At 38.4% G+C, this 23950-nt stretch overlaps 1 protein-coding gene and 1 pseudogene across 3 annotated transcripts in view; one reads left to right on the top strand and one right to left on the bottom strand.

The window, feature by feature from the left end:
• The window catches only part of HEATR6 (HEAT repeat containing 6), a 35939-nt gene extending 23019 nt beyond the window's left edge, over positions 1-12920 (bottom strand). The window contains exons 1-9 of one of the 3 annotated variants that reach the window (XM_037808990.1): positions 12669-12920; positions 10256-10363; positions 8033-8173; positions 7748-7863; positions 6776-6890; positions 5179-5280; positions 3650-3787; positions 1469-1767; positions 509-686 (exon numbers count right to left, since the gene is read on the bottom strand). In XM_037808990.1, coding sequence (XP_037664918.1) covers positions 509-686; positions 1469-1767; positions 3650-3787; positions 5179-5280; positions 6776-6890; positions 7748-7863; positions 8033-8173; positions 10256-10363; positions 12669-12887 — 1416 coding nt within the window. In that variant the 5' untranslated portion in view covers positions 12888-12920. The remainder of the gene's footprint in view (positions 1-508; positions 687-1468; positions 1768-3649; positions 3788-5178; positions 5281-6775; positions 6891-7747; positions 7864-8032; positions 8174-10255; positions 10364-12668) is intronic. The other 2 variants (XM_037808989.1, XM_037808991.1) reach the window with 2 other exon arrangements.
• A 791-nt stretch (positions 12921-13711) lies between these two features.
• On the top strand, positions 13712-16011 carry LOC119514720 (annotated as a pseudogene).
• The last annotated feature ends 7939 nt before the right edge of the window (positions 16012-23950 follow it).

Raw genomic sequence — 23950 nt, 5'->3', positions numbered from 1 at the left:
GAAAAAATATAGGCAAGTTGAAAGAAAAAAACCAGAGGAGTGATCATACCGTATACATAATTCTATATCCTGTATTTTCACAAAACATTATAAGCATATTTCTAAGCCTTCCGATCCTCAAAATCATTATGTACCATGATAAATTCAGTTGTTTAGGTCATTTCTGACTTTTTTTTCTGTTGTAAATAACACTGCAATCAACATTTTAATAAAAGGAAGAGAGGCAGAGATGCGTCAATGAAGCTCAAAGGAGACACAAAGTTATAACTCAGCCTGCTCGGGCTTCAAGCAAGCTCTGGGGCAGGAGGTTACCTCAAAGTAATTTTTGGTACATTTCCCTGCCTATTATTCACATAAGCCCATTTCCTATCTTCCTGTCTGTCCAGTGGTTCTCTAGTCAGGACTTGAGTCCATACTGGTAAGAGCAGTGTTCAGGTAAGAGAAAACAGTGGAGATTTGTAAACGTTTCCTTTCCATTATAAAGCTTAGAACTTAAAAAGGCCCTTACCTTTGGAGAAGGATCTTTTAATGTAAGAGTCATCAAGGACACAGACTGTGGGCTTCCAAGCTCAGGTGTATCAGGAACAAAGGCTGACCAGTAGCCATAAAGAACTTTTTTCTCTATTGATTTTATAGTAGAAAGAAAACAAGCTAATGCACCTTGGCGAACTTTGGCTTGGTAAGACCTTTAATATCAAAGAGAAAGAAGGCAAAAAGTCCTTAATAAAAGTTTCAAAAATGCCAACATGAAATGCTACTTATTCCAGTCAATTCATATGATACACTGAGAAATGAAACATTCTGAATAAGTCCTAAAGATGCCAAAGTGATAAATTAAAAATTTTTTTTCAAACATGAGCAAAACATGTTAAAGCAATCTGCTTATATATCAAACTTAATAAGGCCAACAATCAAAAACATAAGTAGAAGAGAGTAAAGGTTAACATTTTGATGAAACTAGTGTCAGATATGAAACACTGCAGAGTGTCCATCCATCCATTCATCCAGTCACTCATTCACCAAATATGTACTGAGTGTCAGGCACTGTGCAGAGGCTGGCAGACATAAACAAAGCCCTTGTCCTTGTCAAGCTGACTAGTGGCAGAGATGACCCGTTAAAGAAATAACTATAACAAATCATGATTACACTTAAGTAGAGGTAAGAAAGGATCGCATAGGAGGGGTGCTTAATCCAGAAAGTGGGGTTAGAACAGGCCTCTCATAAGAGATAATCGTTGCGCTCATTCTAAATATAAGTAGTGGTTAACAAGGCAAAAAAGGCAAAAAAGTGAAGGAAAGAATATTCTGGGCAGAGGAACAACATATACAAGGGCAGATTAAGAGAGTAAGGCATGTACAGAGTAATGCAAAACCCACAAAAATGAACTCAGATCTTCAGGTTAAATCACATGCAGCAGTCAGATGTAATTTGACTGTAAACTATGAAAATATTACAAAAAACTACTACCTCATTTTACTCTGCATGCCTCCTTCAGCATCAGAATAGTCTGATTCACTACTGCTGACCCTTTTCCAACTGGAAGAACTGAAGGACGAAGAGACTCGATCTTTTCCTGCAGCTCCACTCCCATTTAATGCCAGACTCTGGATGCCCAAGGAGGAGGAACCCTGAGTATTCCCTTCATGTAGGCTCACTGTGCCCGAGCCAGTGACTGGGGATACTTCCATTTCACCACTGGACTCGTCTTCCTCCTCATCTCCATGCTGGACTTTCTTTGGTTTTACTTTTGATTTTTTCTTTTTATTCTGATTTGAGAGCAAATGAAAAAATATATATGATAGCTATTTCAAAACAGCTTTTAAACAAATCACTGGTACTTTCTCAGTTGATATCTGTTGACTGTGTCCCCAACCACGTAGTGAGAAGAAAGACCAAAGGAGAAAAGAAAGTGGTATTTACTTAATACTCTCTGTGTCAGGCACTATGCTAAGTGCTTACACACACCATACAGGACTATAAGAAACAAGGTATGAAATACATGAGACAGAGAAAAACATGTGGCCTGAGTTTAAATTCTACCTCTGTGAACTGTGGGCAAATCATTTAACCTCTCTGAGCTATATCATCCTCGTCTGTAAGCATAAAGCTAATACTACCTACCTTGCACGGTTGTTGTGAAAGCACTCAGCCTTTCTCAACTGGGGTTCCGCAAGAGAATTAAGGCCTACAGAAAATGATTTGAGTGACTATTTTCTCAGTTCTCCCAAATAAGACACATAGCTAATATCATTCTAGATGCACAGGAGACATGTTAACCTATTACATACAATGCATGTTAAGGGCATTGAGGCTTTATAGATGTAGATATTAAGTAAAAGCCAGTTTTTTTCCTTTTCCCTACTTCCTTCTTTCTGAGGGTCACATATCTCTGGAATCTGTGCCCTTCTTGGCATTCCCAAAATCTCTGGCCTTGGGGAAGGAAAGTCCTTATCACTTCTACCTTGGATTACTTACTGGGGCTCCAGACTCACACCTTTTCACTTGCTACCAGGGCAAAATCTGATCACATCAGTACCCTACATAAGATTCTTTAATAAATCTCCACCACCTTAAAGTTAAAAACCCAAACTCTGTGGTTTACTAAGCAAGGCCCTTATGACTTGGCCTCTGATCCACCCTTCCCATCCATACACCTGGAACTCTAGCTCTAGTGGTTAACAAATGGGCTATGTACCCTCTCATTTTCTATGTTTATGTACCTTCTGTTCCTGTGGAATGAAACTCTTCCTTCCTTCTCTGTACTGCTAACTACTAATCACTCTTGAGTCTCAGTTTAGCCACAACATCTTTTTAAAAGTCTCCTCTTACTCCTCCATTTGGATTGGGTGCCTTGAATGTGTTCCCAGAGTACCCTGCGAATATTCTGATGAAAGAAATCATGATAGCGCATTGTAGTTGTTTCTTTATCCATTTCTCTCCTCCCCTCACCCCCAAACTTAAGACCAAGCACAATGTCGGGCACATAGCAGACATTGGTAAATGTTGAATAAGTGACTAAATAAATGAATTTCTAATTATAATTATATTATCAGGTATTATATTTTAGGATGTGATACTATGTGCTCTTGGTTCTCTCACAGGAACAGGAGGCAGCTATCTAGAAATGCTGGGAAATTTGATGAATACAGGGAGTGTGAAGAAGGTGAGCTGAATGATAGGTAGGTTTCTAAAGGTCTAGAGAGGGGTTGGCAAATTATGACCTGGAGGCCAAATCTAGCCCACCTCCTGTTTCTGTAAATAAAATTTTATTGGGCTAGAGTTGTATCCATTTGTTACATATTGTCTATGGCTGCTTTTGCACTACAACGACATAGCTGACAGTTACAACTGAGATCTGAAATATTTACTATCTGCTCCTTTATGTAGAAATTTTGCCGACACCTGGTCTTAGGCAAATCTGAGATGACGATGCTTGGCTTCAGGTTTATGGATGAATGCACATTTTTCAGCTGTTACACTGCCTACACCTCTTAGAAGTGTAAGATGCTTTAACCGCTATTTTTCAGTAGTCTGATAAATTTAAATCTACTATGCTAAAAACACTAAGTTGAAATGCAAATCACAGAAGACATAGAGCAAGCAATGAAAAACAATTTACAACTTAAATATAAATGGACAGAAATGTACCCCAGTTGGTTGAGAAGTGCTGGATTCTGATTGCTGTGGTTTGGCAGGTGGTCGCCCATCATACTGAGGAAGCAGAGTTGGGTATAACACCATGGGCATCTCTAAGTTTAATCCAGGGAGTCCATGAAACATGGATTTCTAATAATGATGATTAAGGAAAAAACACACATGATACAAAAATCACAAATCATAAAACAGAATTATCTACCATGTTCTGAATCACTTACGTGATCAGATTAATGTTTAGAAGCTTATTAAGGAAATAAAAATGGGACAGAAAATAGATACCTTTAAGATTTAGGGCTTAAGAGAACTCAAATCTCATCTGGCTTCCAGCAAGGTTTGGCCAGATCAAGTTAAGTATGATTTTAATTTATTTATTTACTTACTATTTTCATCTGTTAATTTAAAAAAATTATCAATTTTAATCTAATTATTTTATTTATCTTTCTCTCTCTCTCTATATATATTTTTAACAATCTACCATTTTATTTCTCTTATCTATCTCTATAACTAGCCATCTATTTGTTTATCTATTTGGGAGTAGGGGAGAAAGCACAGGGCAAGAATTAAAATATTGGTTTTTATCCAAGATAAAATTAGATTAGTGTACATGGTTTAGACCTGAGGTCTAAGCTTCCTTCTCTTTCATGGCTGAACTGAAGTTAGCTGGGTCCCCAGAAAGGCTGACTCGACTTTCCCACTGGCGGGTAGGCTCAGAAGCTAAAAGATGGCAACCTGCTGTCACCTGCTGATCGGCCTGCCTGCTACATGGAAAAGAAAGCCAAGGAGAAGCCCGGTTCTTCTTTCAAGTACAAGCAGGTTCAAGACAATCTATACTTAAGTTAATTAACCTACAGATCATACCTCAAAACCTTTTCTCCTCCCAAATTAATATTTATAGATAAAAATTTTAAATTTTGATACATTTGCTAAATTGAATTTTATTGTTTGCTGTTCTTAATTTTAAGTATGCTTGAATGTGAACATTTTATTTTTCCCTCTTAAGATATAAAATTTTAGGGCTAACCTTATAGAGACTAAAAACAGGGTCTCATACAGATACTTATTCACCAATATTCATGGCAGCATTATTCACCATAGCCAAAAGGTGAAACAACCCAAGTGCTCATTAACAAATAAATGCATAAACAAAATATGGTAGATACACACAATGGAATATTATTCAGGCATAAGAAGGAATGAAGTTATGAGACATCCTGCAACATGGACAAACTTTGAAAATATTATGCTCAGTGAAATGAGCATGGCACATGCAGACAAAAATTGTCTGATATCACTTATAAGAGATAACTAGAAATAGCAAATTCGCAGATATAAAGCAAATCATAGGTTATGAGGAGGGGGCAAGGGGATAGTGGAAGGGGATATGGGGGAGTGTTTGTAAAAATAAAAATTAAAAAAAAAAAAAATAAAGAAGGCTAGTCTGAGGGTGATGACATAAAGGTTTAAATAGCAAAGACACTAGCCATAATGAGGACTCGGGGTTTAAATAAGCAATGCCTTACCTTTAATACAGCTAGAAGAGCTCCAAGTTTGTCAGTCTGTGTCAGTTTCATCTTCCCACCATTTAGAAGTGACTGTATACCTTTCAATGCATTTTGTAACAGCTAGGGGCAAGGAGGAGACCAAGTTAGAAGGCAAAATCAAATGTGACTGTACAGGTATCAACTTTTTAGTACCACTTAGGATGGAGAAGAAAAAGTCTTTAGATGAAAAAACCCTTAGATAGCAAAAAAAGAGACAGACGACGATCTCTTCTAGAAGAGTGCTCTTATTGTACCTGCTTATAAATCAGCATGTACAAATGGCAAGCAAGAAAAAAAAGGAGAGCTTCTTAGTTGGAATAATGTGGCAAGGAATGAAAAAGAGGTAGCCCCAGAGATCAGAAGTGGGAATAGTAGTTAGAGAAGCTTTATAACGTGGCAACCTCCTCAGCTCTTAGAGGCAAAGGAATGTATGTGGGTGCACATGATAGATGGTAAGAACTTGGTTTCTGGAGAGCAATTCTGATCAAGATTGACTTCTTGACTCACTTATCTTGTTTATAAAAGGATTCTGTCCTCACACATGTGGGGAAGAGATGAACTGTAGCCTTATTTGAAATAGTGGAAAAGATGAAAAAAACTTCAATTTCCATCAGTTATGATGATTATAACAATGCTGATATAAGAAGCTAATACTTTGCTAAACAGTCAAACTCAACTATAATTTTGGTAGGCACTTTGCCAAGCACTTTAAATGATTTATTTCATATACTCTACATAAGAACCTTATAACGCAGTTAGATTATTAATACCATTTCAGAGATGAGGAACAAGGAGGTTCTAAGAAGTTAAGTAACTTGCTAGACTTAAGTAATATAGTTAAGACTAATATAAGTTAAGTTAACTAATATAGTTAAGACCTTAATATAAGGTCTTCCAGCTATAGCAGTTAGTAAGCATGAGGAACATCAGCGGGTACTGAAAAGATGTCCAAAAAAAGGGTAAGCTGAAAAACAGCATATATAATATGATTCTACTAAAAATTTAAAAATATGCTCATTTAAACATAGAAAAAATCTGGGGCATATAGAATAAATTGTTCCCAGAGGGTATGGAAACAGAAGCACGATGAAAGGAACTTTCACAAAGTTAGATTGTAATGTTTGAAATTCGTCACTTTGGATTTAATAAATGTCAACAAATTGTCATATTTGCATCAAAACTTTTTTTAAAGAAATACAATATTGCAGATATTGTTGAAATCCATTTCCTTCCCTTCCCTCTTATAGGCAGTTGCTAGTCTGAAACTGCTTTGCTTTTAGAGTCAGGAGGGGAAAAAAGTAAAAACATATTTTTTAACCTGGAATTGAAAAAAAAAAAAAACAAAACAAAAATAAACAAGCAAACAAAGAAGACAAATAAACAAAACCAGTTTGTTGTGATTTAAACCCAAAATGTATTATTTTACTCTTTGGGGTATAAATATTCCATTTACGCCTACATTTCTAGACAGAGCTAATATAGCAACCAAATTCAGCTCTTTAGGAACAGCCTCTGTTCTACTGCTGCTTCCAGATACATTTGTAACATTCACAGGATCAGTGACATTCCCACCTACCATGCAAAATGTGATATCATCCATATCACATGACTTTGGAGACTGTAAAGTGGTCAAGAAAGCTTGAAAGCAGATATTTTGGTAGGGCTCATCCAAATATGGTTGTCCTGGCACACTAAAACACATACAGAATAAACAACTCAAATTCAGTCTCCTTTGAAATTGACTTGCAAAATAGTAAGAATTAAAAATAGTATTAATGCAGACTAATTGAGGAAGAATATACCCTGAATGCACCTGTAATATAGGAAACTGAGCACTTTAGTTAATTCATTACTGCTGTGGATAGGTACAAGGCTGGAATTCATGTGTAGAAGGAAGAATGGTTTCCATAGAGAAAGGTTTCAGAAGTTTGTAATGAAAGAAGTATGGAGAAAGAGGAATCTTTTTCAGTTCTGCTTTTCAGTTCTAAAAGGGAAATAATGCAGACAGGTCCTATCAAGCTAGAATTGAACAGATGAACTGCCTTCCTAACCACTGGGCCATACTGGGCTCTATAGAGATGTTATCTTAAGTCAGTTCAAGTCTGTGCTGTTCATTTTTTATTGTATGAATCTAAAACTGAGCACCTGGGATTGATTTCATTTTCTTAGAAGAAACTGGTCTTGACAGATAAATCACACCAGAGCTTAAATTCATATAAACATATCCTTCTAAATGACTTAATATGGCTAGAATTTATACCAATAGAAAACAAAACCTTGACATATTGCAATTATATATCACTTTTGCCATAATTTAGGGACAAGGTCCTGGTCTATTTTTTCTTTCAGTTCTTTATAAGCTTTCTTTAAAAACAATATTGAAATTAAAAACAAACAATATAAGATGACCTTATTAACAAAAGAAATAGCAAAGGCAAAGTGTATTATTTTTCTAAGTTGGCTCTAGCTTTAGATGACCACCACTTTCAAAGAGTGCAAGAGAGGCTTTACCTTATTACTACTGGAAAACCCGACTGGATCCACATACCTGAGACATAAGTTTGCCATACAATGCACTGCAGCTCTCCTGACTTCAGGGTCAGACTGAGCTGGTTCACTCAACTTCATCAAGAGTCCAGATTTGCCTAGCAATTCTGGGAGGTACTAAAACAAAATAACAGCCAATGGTGGTTAAAGGAAACCAAGGAAAACATTACTCTTTACATAGATTATATTTTTTATCTAAAGGGAAGATAAACATCAACAGACTAGCTGCTATGTAAATCTTTCATGGATGTGCAAACATATATGAAAAAACATCCATTTAAACTACCTTTTGACATTTTGAGCCATTGCAGTAAACCAGAGCCGCCAAAGCTTGGAGAATTTCCACATGTGTCCAGGAACTACATTGCTGTATAGCAGAGATAGTATATGACAACAGGAAATCGAGGTTCTGTTCATCAACAATCACCTACCAACAGAGGAAAAAATATAGATGACCTAAGTTCTAAAAAATATTCTTATCCTTTATATATGCTCACATGAATCAAGCTGTGTGTGAAAGAGCGTGTGTTCCCATCTTTTTTGTGTCAACAGGATCAGCTCTAAAGGCCTTGAAGGTTTGATCAAGACAGGGGCCTTCTCTCTGCCCCAGAGATTTGCTAACTTCTTTCCTTTTAGTCCCTCCACTCAAACTAGAACCGGACAAAGTCCCTATAACTTTCCCTTAAACTAACAAGACACTGTCAGCTGTAAATACATAGTATATGCTCAGTAGATGCAGAGTGAATAAACATATCTGCTAAATAGCTACTATGTCTCTAGTATGTTGTAAAGAAGACAACAGGAAGAGATAGCATATTCCCACCCTTGAGAGTTTATAATCTTGTTGGGACAGGCTACACCAATCCAAAAAGCAATCCATGGACAGCTGAGACAAAATGTCATCAAGTGCTAGAAAGTTGGTTATGGGCTGTAGGTACCACCGGTGACCAGAGATTCTTCCAGTTGCCAGTGTTCCAAAGATGATGTACCTGACAGTAGTAAACACTGAGAAGCCATCCCTGCTCTGGGTTAATTGCCACCAGTTTGAAAAACTCTCATTTTGAAAACAGCCCAATTTCATCTATGAAGTCACATGTAGCAGACTCCTTTCTCTACTGGCAGAGTACTGGTTTTATTTGGATGCCCACCTCTCCCACATAAGACCCAGGGGTAAATCCTAGTTAGTCTAAGACAGCGGTTCTCAACTGGGGGTGCTTCCCCCCAGGGCACATTTGGCAATTCTGGAGACATTTTGGTTTTTAATAGGAGGGATGCTGCTGGCACCTAGTAGGTCGAGGCCAAGGAGGCTGCTAAACATCCTATAATACACAGGACAACTGCCCACAACAAAGAATCATCTGGTCCAAATTGTCCACAGTGAGGAGGATGAGAAACCCTGATGTAAGCCGACTTTGGCTGGACATGATTACTGGGCACAGCCTCAGGTGATTCTAATGGGCAACCAAGGTTGAACCCACTGGTTTAAGCCAATCATGGTAATACCATTCCCCTGGTCAGAAAATGGTTTCGAGGGATGACCCTGGTCTCCCCAGTAGATATCAACGGAGGTCTGCTGGAGAATTGCATGCAAAAGTTTCTTCACTCTTAAAGAAAAGAGACACAAAACAATTCTTTTGTTTCTGCTGGATATTATTTATTTATTTTACATACTATGCCTGGAATTGACGCTGCCATCTTATGACTGTGACAGACGCTAGCCATGGATAACCTCCACACTGAGGACGGCAGACTGCAAAGATGCCAGTGAGCATCTTATTCCTGAGAGCCCAAGAGCTGCCTCTCTTGGGACTTCTGACACGAGATAATTTTTTTTTAATTGTGTAGCTAAGCGGGGTTGGATTTTCTGTTTCTTGTAGCCAAAAGCATCCTAACTGATATAATGCTAAATGATATGTTTTGTGCTTTTAACTACATTCATGTACTTTACCTCATGTGGTAACACTCTAAATTTCTCAACTGTTCCCAAAAAGATATTTAATTTATTTAGCAATTTGTAAAAAAGGTTCTGAAGAAAGGGGGAGATACAGCCAGACCTTGATATAAAGAACTGGAGTCTTGTTATCCTGATGCACCCTCTTCCCTAAGCTACTCTTTATGTTTATGAAGATCAAAAGGAGACCATAAAAATGGTAGCTGCAGGAAAGGGGAACACATATTGGTGGAAAGGTTGGAGGAGGGGCAATCATTTCAACTGATTCTTAGATTATCTCGGTCAGATAGATCTTTCATGAAAAATTCTAAGACTGGGGGGACCTGGATGAGGTCCTCAAATAGAAACTTGAACCAAACGGAAAGAAATGCCTCCAATGGACAAACTCCTAGAATTGTGTAGAATATTTCTTGTCTTTTGGTCAGAACTTGAAGCAAGGTTTTTTACAGCTTCTCAAAAGACAGGCTTATCGTTCCTACCACAGATGTAGTATTTCAAAAGGTATTTACTTATTCTCAAACTTCATGATCTGAATTCTAAAATTACATACATGATTACCTGTAATCTGTTAAGTAAATGGTGAATAAGCTGAGACAGTTTGCTGACAAGATGATTCTGGTTAAGATGCACCAGTCGGCAAGCTTGGACAAGAAGAGCACTGACATCCTACCAAAAAAAAAACACAGAAAACAAAAAAACCAAAAAGCAAAAAGACAAAGAAAATGGTGACATTCCTATCAACCAAGTAGAGATTTTGCAACAACAGCCAAGTGGGAAAAAAATGGTATTCAGACTCAGGAATGGGGAAAGATGAAGTTTGAGGCAGAAAGTAGGACAAAATTGAAACGATAGTACCAAAGAGGGAATAAAAGAATCAATATGGTTTTGGCTGGCTAAACACTTCAGAATCTCTACAGATGTAGAGATGGTACAATTAAACAAAGAAAGGCTTCCAGAATATAAAAGCATGCACTGATGCAAAAATAAGCAAAAGCAAGCAGATTTTTAAAATCAGGGGGAAAATCAGAAATGACACTTGCATGGATTTTATGAAAACTAGGGAATTCTATGAAAAGAGGAACCTGCAAATCATACTACTCATTCATCCACTGATGTTTACCAAATAATGAGGCTTTGAGCACTTACTAAGTGTCGGGTACTGTGCTAGGTTCTTGGGCTCCAAAAGTGAAACAAAAAAACAAAAAACCCACAAAACATGTTCCTGAACTTCAAAGAGCTCATAATTTAGTGAGGAAGACAGAAATGCCCACAAATAATGAAAACAAATTGAATTAGATGCTAAAAAAATTAACTATAAACTCCATAGAGCACAAACTGGAGGCTAGAGAAGGGGAAATGGTAGTTCAAAAGGTCCCATGGAAGCAATTTTAAGCATAATCTGGAATGCTTTAAAGGATAAGTAGAAATTTGCCAGACAAGGCATCAAAGGATATTGCAAGCAAGGGAATGAAGCGTGCAAAGACATGGAGATATGAAACACCATTAGGTTCCTGAAAAACAGTAAGTTTTAAATGACAATACACAGGACACAAAAGGAGGGATGGCAGGAGAGTGGACTGGAAAGGTACATATTTTTGTTGCAAAAATATCAAATTATACAAATAAAGGAAAAGTCTCCTTTCACTATCCCCTCAACCCCACTCTGCTCCCCAGCAATACACTAACAATTATCCTACTATCTGGTTGTGAACTCTTCTGGACCTTTTTCATTGCATATATAAACACATATTTTAAAGTTTCCTTTTCCCCTTCCTTATATTGGTCTCATACTATATGAATTGTTCTGCAACTTGGTTTGACTGTTTACCACTACATTCTGAAGAGATTCCCAAATAAGATTTTTACTTTTATAATCAGATTTTTTTTCCCCACTAAAGAAATGATCACTCTGGCAGCAAAACAAAGAATGGTTAGGAAAAGGGCTGGACTGGAGGCAGATCAGTTAGGAGACTGATGAAATAGTCCAGGCAAGAGGCATCTTGCCTGAGGCCCTAAGGCAATGGCAGTGGGAAGAAGAAGAGGAGGGGATGGACTGAGAAATATTTATGACGTGGATTCTGAAGAATTCAAAGATGGATAGGACCGGGACGGAGAAAAAGGGGAGAATCAGGGGTAACTCCAGTGTTTGTGCCTTCAGTGATTTGGTGGACTGCATGCAAGTCTGTATGTGCAGAAGGTGGGATGGGTTGGGGATGAGTGAGTGTGTGTGTGGAGATACTGAGCTCGTTTTAGGAACTGTCAAGCGTGAGTTGCCTGTGAGCACCAGAAGGCAATGGTAAGACTGGGTCCAGAGTTCAGGGATTTCAGCAATCATCACAATACAAGTGATATCGAAGACCTAACGTGAGCGTATAAGATTTCGCAGAGGGTGAAAAGAGCTTCTAAAGAAATGACAGAGGAGGAGGAGCTGGCATGGACGCACAGAAAACGCGGCGGCTTTACGGCAGACTTAGGTCTCAGTTGCAGCTCTGCCGTTTACCAACAATATAATGGATCCTTTTGCGCTTCAGTATTTTCCACAGTAAAAGAGATCTAATAATACCCCCGTTGTAAGATTCCTGGAACCGTGGGAGCTAGAGCTCTTAGTACAGTAGGTGGACACTGTGCCATATACTTAATAAACGGTAATAATGAATTTTATGTACAAAGTGTTTTGGATGCATAGACAGAAAGTGGGGGAGGGGTGACACCAAAGGCGTGATCACAGCAGAAGCCACCAAGCTAGGTTTTAAAAGAGGGGAGTTTGCCAAGCACCGCAAGATCTTCCAGAAGTAGGGCAGAGACGGTGCCACGGTCGGAAGGCGCAACCGAGTTTGGAACTAAGTAATCCAAGGCGGGGGGCTGGGAATAGCCCAGAGAGTAAGGCGAGAGCTACCAGCTAGGATCTCCGAGGGGTGGGGCTGGGGCCAGCAGGCGCCGCACCCTCCTCCCCGCCGCGCGCACCACCTACCTCGGGGGCCACGCCGCCGTGCTCGCTATAGTTCTCGGAGATGAGCTGGTCGAAGAGCAGGTGGATCTCGGTGCGGGCGGAGCTGCTGTCGTCCGGGCGCAGGGCGCAGAGTCTGGCCCACAGGCGGCGGAACCCAGGCCCCTGCTTTGGGGGAGGCTCCCGCGCCGCTTCCCGCGAGGGCCCGCATGGCAGGGAGTCTGCAATTTGCACCGCCGCCATCTTGCCTCGGTAGGACGACCGGGAAGTACTTCCGGGACACACACACTAACAACCCACACCCTCGCTAGTTTTGGAAATGCTTAATTCGATCGGTTTCCATGACTACGGGGCGCCTGGAACTGGTTTCCTGCAAATGCTTTACAGAGATTGGGAAAACTTTTTCACTGCCCATTCTTATTGAGCCTTGCCTCAGGTTTGTTCCTGGGCAGGACTGACATTCCGTTGTCGAGTACTGATTTTTCAAATTCGAGCTGGGATTGGGTAATTTCAGGGATGGAGGACAGGCTACTGAGAATGGCAGTGGCAGAAAACTGCCAGCTATAAGATTTCTTTCTCCTCTTTTTACATTGCAGTAGAGCCCCCGATTTTTACCCTGGCACAAGACCAACCTGAAAGAAAGGCTACGTTTCCAGTATTTTGGCAGCTGGCTTTGCCCCCGTGATTAAAATCCTGCCAGTGAAATATAGGGCAGCCTTCCGGTTCTTAAGTGACAGTTGACTGCTTTGTTCCCTTTTCTCCCTCTTTCCAGTGTGGATCCTGAGGGACCTCGCCCACAAGAAAAGTAATGGGGATTATAAACTGAACCATGTAAAAAATAACCTGCTTAAAGGCGACCTGGTTGAGATGAGACACCCCAAGATTTTCTGAATCTCTATATAAAGGCAAAAAGTTGGAAAATAAAATAGTTGTTTTAAAAAGCTGTGAACAGTTTTCAGCCATCCAAGAGGTGAAGACTACATATTGGCAGACTATCTCTAGCGCCTTTGCATTATGCAAATATAAAGCAATCCTCACTCCTGACTCAGGGAAAACCTTGAAGTCATATGAATGTACGTATTTTATCCTGAGAATAAGACATTTCAGTTCATTAATGAAAACTGGAGGTATGTGAATATATCTCAATAAAACTGAATTTAAAAAAAAAAGGAAGGAATCCCTAGGGCATCAAACGGGGGGGAAAAAAATCCAAAGCATCTATCTTCTGAAGTGACAGGAAAAACAAAGTACACTAATCTGAAACAGATAAAGATAGGATCCAACAACAGAAAAAGCTGGCAACCTTTTTCAAAGAGTAGCAGAGAGTATTTGCAATCTATGATGGAATCAGTAATATAGCAATTTTGAGTAAAAGTATTAAAGAAAATGAACAAATCCAATGTCATCTCAACTGCCTGAACAAAAGATTGCTACAGCTGTGTGAAATGTGGAAGTTCCTCCGAAACATCAGAACGATTTAACTAATGTGTCATGTCTACAGAAAATGGAAAGGACACAGCACAGAGCTAATGAAGAAGGTCTGGCATTATCGCAGGAAGAAATAGATAAAATAGTGGAGACCGCAGAGTCAATGACTGGGAATATTCAAAGCCTCAAAAGCAAACTTCAGATTCTGACAAGTGAGGTGGAAGAAGAGGAGGAGAAGGTAAAACAGATATTTCAAATGCATAGTAGTGAGGTACTCTCTCTTCTCTTCCAGAACTTTTTCAGAACAGTCTCAAAGCACCAATACTTCAGAAAGAAATTTTGATGCTAATCCCAAACCAGAAAGCTCTTCTGAGGACTTGAATGTTTTTCATAATTCATCACAGATGAAGGACATGTTAATTTTCATTGAAGAAGCCTGTAAGAAACTTGATGCCTCTTAAAACAAATTTTTATATGAGATTGTTTCATATTAATTTAAAGTTTATGAATTCATAAAACTGTTACCCTACAATGATATTTCAGAGGCTGAAGCTTCTGTGGGAATTATTGTCCCTTAATAATTACATGCATTTTAAAATTAGCCGGTGCAGATCTGCCACAAGCATCTAGTGTAGTCCTGGAGACTGTTTTAGCAACTGGTAAGCCTGGAAAATCAGATTTATTATATTGCTGCATCTCTTTTTGGTTGTTTGCCTAGAACCATAAAAGAACTGCCACAGTCCGTTAGTTGATAATGGCTGAATGGAGGTTATTTATTGCTTAGTGCAGATAAAATATGATGCCATGAGTTAATATATGTAAAATCTTTGTATGGTACCTAGTACCTAGTTTGCTATCATTAATATCATTTACCTGATATCTTGCAGTTTGTGTCTGGTCATCTAGATCTTGAGAAATCCCCAAATGCCCTTGACTCTTTAACAGAACTCCCTAGTCTTTTTGTGGAGGAGTTAAGACTTGCCAGGTGTCTTTAACTGTGAAGGTAGCATCAGCGTTTTATTTCTTTGGCTGAATTAGTGAATACATGTTGAATATTTTTTTTTCCTTTAAAAATTATTAAAAAGGAATTCCTAAGCAAATTTATTCTCTTTAGTAACCCCTTTAAACAAAAACCAAACAAAAACCCTTCTTTCTAAACCAGATTTTTCCTATTGTGATAAGTATATGCATATATGTGATGAAATTATCACTTAACTATATGAAGAAATCATTTCTAACCAACTACAGAATATTGCCTCAATTACTTTTATCTGTTTGTGAAATAAAATCACTGCAATTTCATTATTTTTCTGTTTAACCTATTATATTTTGTCAGTTAAGTTAAAAGATGACATAATTCTCTCAATACCCTCCAGGCACAGACCACTATAAACACACCTGTAGCTAAAAAAGTTAAGTTTAATGCTCATTGCAACAAAAGAGTCAGTAAAGGGTCAAAAGCAATATCCTTTTAGAAAATAATGGCAAAGGGTTTGGGAGAGAAAGAAAATCTTCAGGAAAGGAAATCTACAATGTTGCATTAAAAAAAAATATTGTGAATGTTTTGGACTACCTGCTACATGCCAGACAAAGCAACTAAAAGCAAAACTTTACAAAAATGTCTTAAAACTGTGAAACCTTTTACTTAGAAACTTAAAGTTTCATATTTTTAGAGTGACAGAGCTTCAACTCATTGATTTTTTTCTAAACATACATTATGATGTTTATAATTGCTTTTGGGAGGAAAAGACAGCTTCCATTAAGCAAGTGCTGTTTCTCTCAGAACATCTGTTTAACATACTTTTAAAAGTCAACTGGAATCTCCCTGGCAACGCAGGATATGACTCCCGGGGATGAATCTGGACCCAGCATCGTGGGATTGAGAATATCTTCTTGACCAAAAGGGGGATGCAAAATGAGACGAAATAGTTTCAGTGGCTGAGAGATTTCAAATGGAGTCGAGAGGTCACTCTGGTGGACATTCTTATGCACTATATAGATAACACCCCTTAGGTTTTAATGTATTGGAATAGCTACAAGTAAATACCTGAAACCACCAAACTCCAACTCAGTAGTCTGGACTCCTGAAGACGATTATATAATAATGTAGATTACAAGGGGTGACAGTGTGATTGTGAAAACCTTGTGGATCACACCCCCTTTATCTAGTGTATGGATGGATGAGTAGAAAAATGGGGATAAAAACTAAATGACAAATAGGGTCGGATGGGGGGGATGGTTTGGGTGTTCTTTTTTTACTTTTATTTTTTATTCTTATTCTGATACTTTCTGATGTAAGGAAAATGTTCAGAAATAGATTGTGGTGATGAATGCATAACTATATGATCATACTGTGAACAGTTGATTGTATACCATGGATGATTGTATGGTATGTGAATATATTTCAATAAAACTGAATTAAAAAAAAAAGTCAACTGGAAATTTGCTTTATTGTTGTTGAGTGATTAGTTCTTCACTATGCATGAACTGGTGTAGCTTGTAGCTTTGTAAAGTATATGATCTCATTTTGAGAGATCTATGGTATGTCTTGACAGGTAGCATGCAATCCAAGCATACACGTGTTCTTGAAAGGCTGCATTTTGATAAACCCTTTGTGAAGAAATTGAAAATTAATTACAGATCCAAATTAATTTAAAATTCAGCTGCACTTGGTGTCAGTAATTCATTTGACAGTTCTCCTATTAGTGTCCTCACGCAGCTTGGCCGTGCCAACTATGATACTGCTGCTCTTCTCCAGGGATTGGTAAGCACCAATGCCAGAAATGGAAACGAAATGCGTATCTTGGAATGGAGGCTGGATAGTGTAAAAACGAGGCATATGATAAATATGGCATTTCAAATAAAGTGCAGGAAAAATATATTATTTAATAAATGGTCACCATAAACTGTCTAAAAACACTATGTGCTCTTGCATATGATTTAAAGCTTGTGAAATATGTGAGTAATCAGGAACATTGTATGTTTACAAGGACACAGATTCCACCTTGTGCCACAGTTAAAATGTCTAAAGCCATTCTATTTTGTAAGACTACTTTCCATAATTGGGTGGTTTTGTCATTTAACAGTGATATTGCTAATTTAGATTCATTAAGCATGTGACCTGTGTGGTTAGCTAAGGCTGTTATATGCTTTTTCGTAAACTTCGCAGCTCTCTCTGGGGCAAGAATAGCTAAGGGATAAAACCACCATGGGATATGCTTCACTCAATATCTAGATTTAACCATTTCCCAATTACTAGGAGTGTGTGGTAAAGAATCATGTAAAATGGCAGGGACATATGGCTGCCCCCATGTACAGCATCCTGTCCAATTGTAAGGTCAATAGGGCCATCCATATTGCCCACAGGTCCATAACTACCCCATGGGGGATGCATATACTCTGTCTTTTGGAGACACTTTGCCATTGGAAAAGGCTGTCAGTTTTAGCTTAATGGTAAATTTGCACACTTCTGCAGGTAATCACCCCATATCTTCATTCTCATTAAGACGTTCCATGCAGACGGGCAATATGGTCTAAGGTTACTGCTTCCATTGTCAGCCATCCTATTCCATCATGTACAGCATATCCTAATACAGTCTGGGGCTTATTCACTTCCCTCACAAGGGAAAAGATATAACTCCAGTTCTCATTATAAGACAGTAATTGGACTTCAGTCTTAAAAGAAAGTCTCACTCCAGATTTGTCAGTGTGTCAAATTCTGCCATGTCAGTGATGTTCCACGTAGTCCAGTTAGCAGGAACTATGGTCCAGGGAAGGCCAGTAGCACCTGAAGATGGCAAGGCTATACAAACCCAACCTTGGGTTCTATTGTGGGCAAGAATTACTGCTGAAGCCTACTGGAGAAAGGTGTTTTCTAGGGGGCTTTGGGTGAAAAGGAAGATATGTATGGGGAACGATAAGGGGTAAATCTTGTTGATTTGATAATATACATGCAACAGTTTCATTGGTAGGTAATAAGGTACCAGGCACAGGGACATGGTGGGAGGTTTTAAATGCCAGATATTCTCCCCCTGTAAATCTTTAGAGTCCTCTACCATGACAACAATCATTAGTCTAGGCATAAGAAGGGTCCACATAGTTATACATAAGGTTCCCATGGGAATAGGAGGCCCCAGATTGGTGATTAAAAAAATTTTTTTTTAATTCAGTTTTATTGAAATACATTCACACACCATACAATCATCCATGATATACAATCCACTGTCCACAGTATGATAACATAGTTATGCATTCATCACCACAATCTATCTCTGAACATTTTCCTTACATCAGAAATAACCAGAACAAGAATAAAAAATAAAAGTGAAAAAAGAACACCCAAATCATCCCCCCATCCCACCCCATTTGTCCTTTAGTTTTTATCCCCATTCCTCCACTCATCCATACACTAGATAAAGGGGGTGTGATCCACAAGGTCTTCACAATCACACTGTCACCCCTTGTAATCTACATTATTGTATAATTGTCTTCAGGAGTCCAGACTGCTGGGTTGGAGTTTGGTAGTTTCAGGTATTTACTTCTAGCTATTCCAATACATTAAAGCCTAAGAGGTGTTATCTATATAGTGCATAAGAATGTCCACCAGAGTGACCTCTCGACTCCATTTGGAATCTCTCAGCCACTGAAACTATTTCGTCTCATTTTGCATCCCCCTTTTGGTCAAGAAGATACTCTCAGTCCCACGATGCCAGATCCACATTCATCCCCGGGAGTCATACTCTGCGTTGCCAGGGAGATTTACACCCCTGGGAGTCGGGTCCCATGTAGGGGGGAGGGCAGCGAGTTCACCTGTCGATATGGCTCAGTTAGAGAGAGAGAGGGCCACATCTGAGCAACAAAGAGGTACTCAGGGGGAGACTCTTAGGCACCATTACGTACAACTTTAGACTCTCCTTTGTGGTAATGAGCTTCATAAGGGCAAGTCCCATGCTCGAGGGCTCAGCACATCAAACCGCCAGTCCCAATGTTTGTGACAACATCAACACCAGTCCAGGTGAGGATGTCCAAGACATCCGCACCTCTCCCCAGATCCTCGGGGCTGGGGAGGGGGAGGCTGTAAATATATTTTTTATTATCTGCCCAAATTACTCTAGGATGTGTCACTATTTCACTCCAGCCTATACTAACCTACTTTATCTCACTTCCTATTGAAAGTTCCACGCAATTGTGGTGTTTGAACAAATCGACTGTAGAGTTGTACCATTTAGAAAATTTAGATCCTGTACCAAATAGATATCTATTCCTTTGGTCTCATATGAAAGTTGAAGTTTTAAAACACAATCAGTTTCAACCTTTATCCTTTGGCCTGGCTTGCCCTGGTCTTAACCAGACCTGCTTCATTCATATCACTAATTGAAGTCTGGGCTCTTTTTCAGCTTTTTTTTTTTTTTTTTTTTTTTTTTTTTGACAGTGGCTGTATGCACTAATACTGACATTCATATCTGCCGAGCTCTAGCTCTGAGTTTCAGGTGTCTCAGAGATATGCATTGTTCCAGAGACCAATCAGGTTATACGCTAGGGGATCAGCATCTCAAAGTTTAGAGATAGGCCTTACAATTCAGGGATAGAGTTAACTGCTGTAAGAGCTTACAATCTAGGGACTATTACAATTATTGTGTCCACGTTAGGCTATGTTCTGAGATTCAATTCTGAGTTTACACATTGTAGTTAGTCCATACTGGTGAGGCATCATCCCTCTCACCATGTTTTCTCCAACACTTTTACTCCTATATATATATTTTCCTACAATTTTATAGAGTTATATTCACATATCATACATTTATCACAGTGTACAGTCAGTTGTTCATGGTATCATCATAAAGTTGTACATTTATCACCACAATCAGCACTTGAACATATTGATTACTACAAGAAAAATTGTTTTTTTTTTTTTTTAGTAATAAGAAAAAATGATGAAAAGAAAAATAACATGTCGTACAATACAATATACTACTAAGGACAGCAAATAACACCGCTACCAAGAATCCCATACTACTCCCCTATATCCCCCTCTCATATACATTTAGCATTGGCATATTGCCTTTGTTACATTTAATGGAGGTATATTACAAGGTTACTGTTGACCATAGACTCCAGTTTGCTTTGATTATGTTTTTTTCCTGAATACCATCCGTTTTTCAAATTTCTACATGGTTGACATTCATTTGCTTTCCCACATGCAAAAACATTTTTATATTTGTATATTTAGTAACAGTCATTGGCCACTCCAGTTTTTGCCACGTTATACAGTCCCAGTCTTTATCATGTATCTTTACCTCTGGTGTCATACATTCTCCTATCCCACCTCTTTCAGCTTTACTCACAGACATCTTTGTTCAGTGTACTTACAATACTGTGCTACCATCACACAGTATTATGCTATCTATTTCTGGATCTATGCAATCAATCCTAAACATTCTGTAGTCCTTCAGCATCAAATGGCTGATCTCTGCCCTCTTTCTATCTCCTGGTCGCCTGTGTTGGTTATTGAGTTTTTTTCATGTCAGTTTGAAGTCAATTTCCAAGATCTTTTGGGGAACTTAAGTAAGTAAGTTGTGCAGGATGCATTTTTGATAAGGAAGAAGACTAGCTTTTCCCAAAGTAATTTCACTAGATGTTTCAGAATGTGCAAAAGGATAGTGTAGGAGAGAACCTAATTAGATACAGAAAGTTATAGAAGATTAGTAGAAATGAATTTTATTTGCCAAATCAATGAAGAAGAAGATTTGATAGGCTTATTTCTAAGATTTTTTTTTAAAGAGCTTTCATATCAAATCGCATATTCATGCAAAACTAGAATTTGGTGTTATGTCTGTTAAAATGATGAAATTTTCTTGGATTATTATTATTCTTGGATTATTGTTTGCTCTTAGTGAGAAGTTATGAAAGATTTTTCTCAATCATCTGAGTAATGTGTCTTGAAGACAAAGAGTCTATGTCACATCCTCATGGATATTTATTTCCACATTTTCATCCTTTCAGTTTAAGAGAATCAGTTTTCCTACTTTTGAAAGGACTGTGTTTTAACCACCCCCCCCCCTTTTTTTAAACATTCATGGTTACCTACTATATTTACTTTAAAATTCTTTGTTACTTTGGTTAAGTAGGTAACAAACTATTGTTTATTACTGACCTATGATTCTGTTTAGCCAAGTGTTCAAACCTCCTGATAAGTTTTAACATTTTGCTTTCTCAAAATCCAACCCCTAAAGGGTATTTTTCTTTTTTTTTTATTTCAAACTGTCTTTGGGGTTTTCTGGAAGGCCCCTGGAAAATCACAAAGGATTTGTACTTTTGCCTTATGAAAAGAGAGGCGCTAGAAATAGGTTGTTTGATATGAGTTCCATGGTAGGTGTTGTCAAATTTAAAGGGATTTTTAACCTGCTGTTGGTTTAAATTGTTAGGGAACAATGCTATTGATTTATGTATTTAGGATTATATACAATTCCTAGAGATTTGACAATGTTCTCATTGTCCATGATATATCCTGAGACTGATCTGCATGATATGAGAAAACAGTAGAGTTATTGGTCATAATTTTAGTTGTTCTTTTAAAAAATTGCTATATTCCACAAAAACAAACTTCCTTCTCAGTTACATTGTTTTACATTGATGCCTCTCTGAAAGTGTTTGTAATTTGGTGGAGCTCAGATTCTCATCTTCAGGAAAAAAAAAAAAAGAAGGGGTGACTTTAAATGAGAAGCAACATGAGTACACAAATTATATTCTACCCATCATTTAACTAAACCTTAGTAAATCTGTAAGGGGAGATAGGGTCAATACCTTGACTAACAGGGCCCTTCTGGACATATTCAAATGGAATTTACAGAGCTACCTCCTTCTGTGGGTTATGAATATGTCCTTGTTATCATATGTCTATTTTCTGGATGAATAGAGGCTTTTCCTTGTCACAAGCCTACTGCTTCACAGTAGCTAAAAAGGTATTTGACTTTTTATTCCACACCTGGGGAATTCCTGCTATTCTCTCAAGCATTAGAGGCTCCCAGTTTACTGCAGCTGTAATCAAGGTACTTTTCTACATTTTATACATCAGCCAAAAGTTTTATTGTCCTTACCATCCTCACTTGTCAGGAAAGGTAGAATGAAAAAATGGTATCTTAAAACTTAAATCAGCTAAATTGTTTGACACCGTCTTCCCGTAGTCTTGATGGCCATAAGATCCATCCCATTGTACTAACCTCCCATAAAATCAAAATGAGAATACCCATTAGGTTTATTATTTCTCCTACCTTACCAGACTCCAACCTACTGCAATGTGAAATTGCTAATTATTATAAGGGATTAATTGCATATGCCCAGTTCCACCATTCACAGATCTGGGACGCCTTTCCTGAGATCCCTCTACAGAGGACTCTACATGACCTTCAGCCCAGAGACTTGATTTACTGGAAAAGAAATAAATGAAAGACTGCTTTAGAACCTAGATGGAAAGGGCCTTATTAAATCTTATTGCCCACCACTACAGCAGTAAAACTTTAGGGAATGCACCCCTGGGCCACCTAAACAACTAAAATGTGCTCGAAGCCCTTGAGAGGTATCTCCCATTGTTCTTGTTTTCTAATGCTGCGTTATGCAAAACACCAGAAATGGATTGGCTTTTATAAAGGGGTTTTATTTGATTACCAGTTTTTCCAGTCCTACAACCATAAAAGTGTCCAAACCAAGGCATAAACATGAGTATACCTTCACTGGAGAAAGGCCATTGGTGTCCGGAAAACCTCTATTACCTCAGAAGACGTGGCTGGTGTCTGCTTGCTCTCAGGTTGTGTTTCAAAATTGCGTTCTCCAAAATGTCTCTAGGCTTAGCTTCCTGGGGGTAAAGTCTGGGCTGGTATTTCCAAAGTGTCAGCAAAAGTCTGCTTTCAATGGCCATCTCCAAAATACCTCTCTAAGCTGCAGCACTGATCTCCTTCTGCCTGAGCTCTTATAGGCCTCCAATAAACTAATCAAGACACGCACTGAATGGATGGGTCCACACCTCCATGGAAATAATCTAATCAAAGGTATTACCCACAGTTGGGTGGGTCACATTTCCATGGAAACAATCTAATCCAAATATCCCACAAAATTGGATTAAAAGATCATGGCTTTCTCTTGGGGGACATAATATATCCAAACTGGCACACCCATTTTGAATCTCAAGCTAAAATTCCATAAGCAGATGACATCTGATATAGACATCTTCTGTTCAAAATGTTGGAACAAGTAGATGACACTGAAGATCACAGATTGAGACACTCAAATTTTCTTGTCTTATAATTTATCCTTTTCACCATTTTTCTAAATGTTTCCTTATTCATCCTATACCCTTTTCAATGTTGGAACTCCATGGCCAAAAATACCCTACCATCACAATGATTTTCTTTTATTTTTTCCTTATCATCCTATTTCTGCCCCATATGCTCCTACCTTGAATACAATTCCTTTGACCTATTACCACCTGTACCAGTTTGTATATATTTTGTCCCCCAGAAAAAGCCATGCTCTTTGATACAATCTTGTGGGGGCAGACATATTAGTGGGGATTAAGTTGGAAAGTTTGGATTAGGTTGTTTCCATGGAAAAGCACACCACCCAACTGTGGGTGATAACTCTGATTGGATAATTTCCATGGAGCTGTGGCCCCGCCCATTCAGTATGGGCCTTGATTAGTTTACTGGAGCACTATATAAGTTCAGACAGAAGGAGCAAGCTTGCTACAGCCAAGAGGGACACTTTGAAGAATGCGTGTAATCTGAGAGAGGAGCTGAAGCTTACAGAGACATTTTGAAGATGACCTTTGAAAGCAGACTCTTGCTCCAGAGAAGCTAAGAGAGGACAAATACCCCAAGAGCAGC

Source organism: Choloepus didactylus, chromosome 18 (assembly GCF_015220235.1).
Source record: "Choloepus didactylus isolate mChoDid1 chromosome 18, mChoDid1.pri, whole genome shotgun sequence".
Classification (NCBI taxonomy): Eukaryota; Metazoa; Chordata; class Mammalia; order Pilosa; family Megalonychidae; genus Choloepus; species Choloepus didactylus.
The sequence above is the reverse complement of the archived record's forward strand: the minus strand, read 5'-3'. Positions and strand labels throughout refer to the sequence as shown.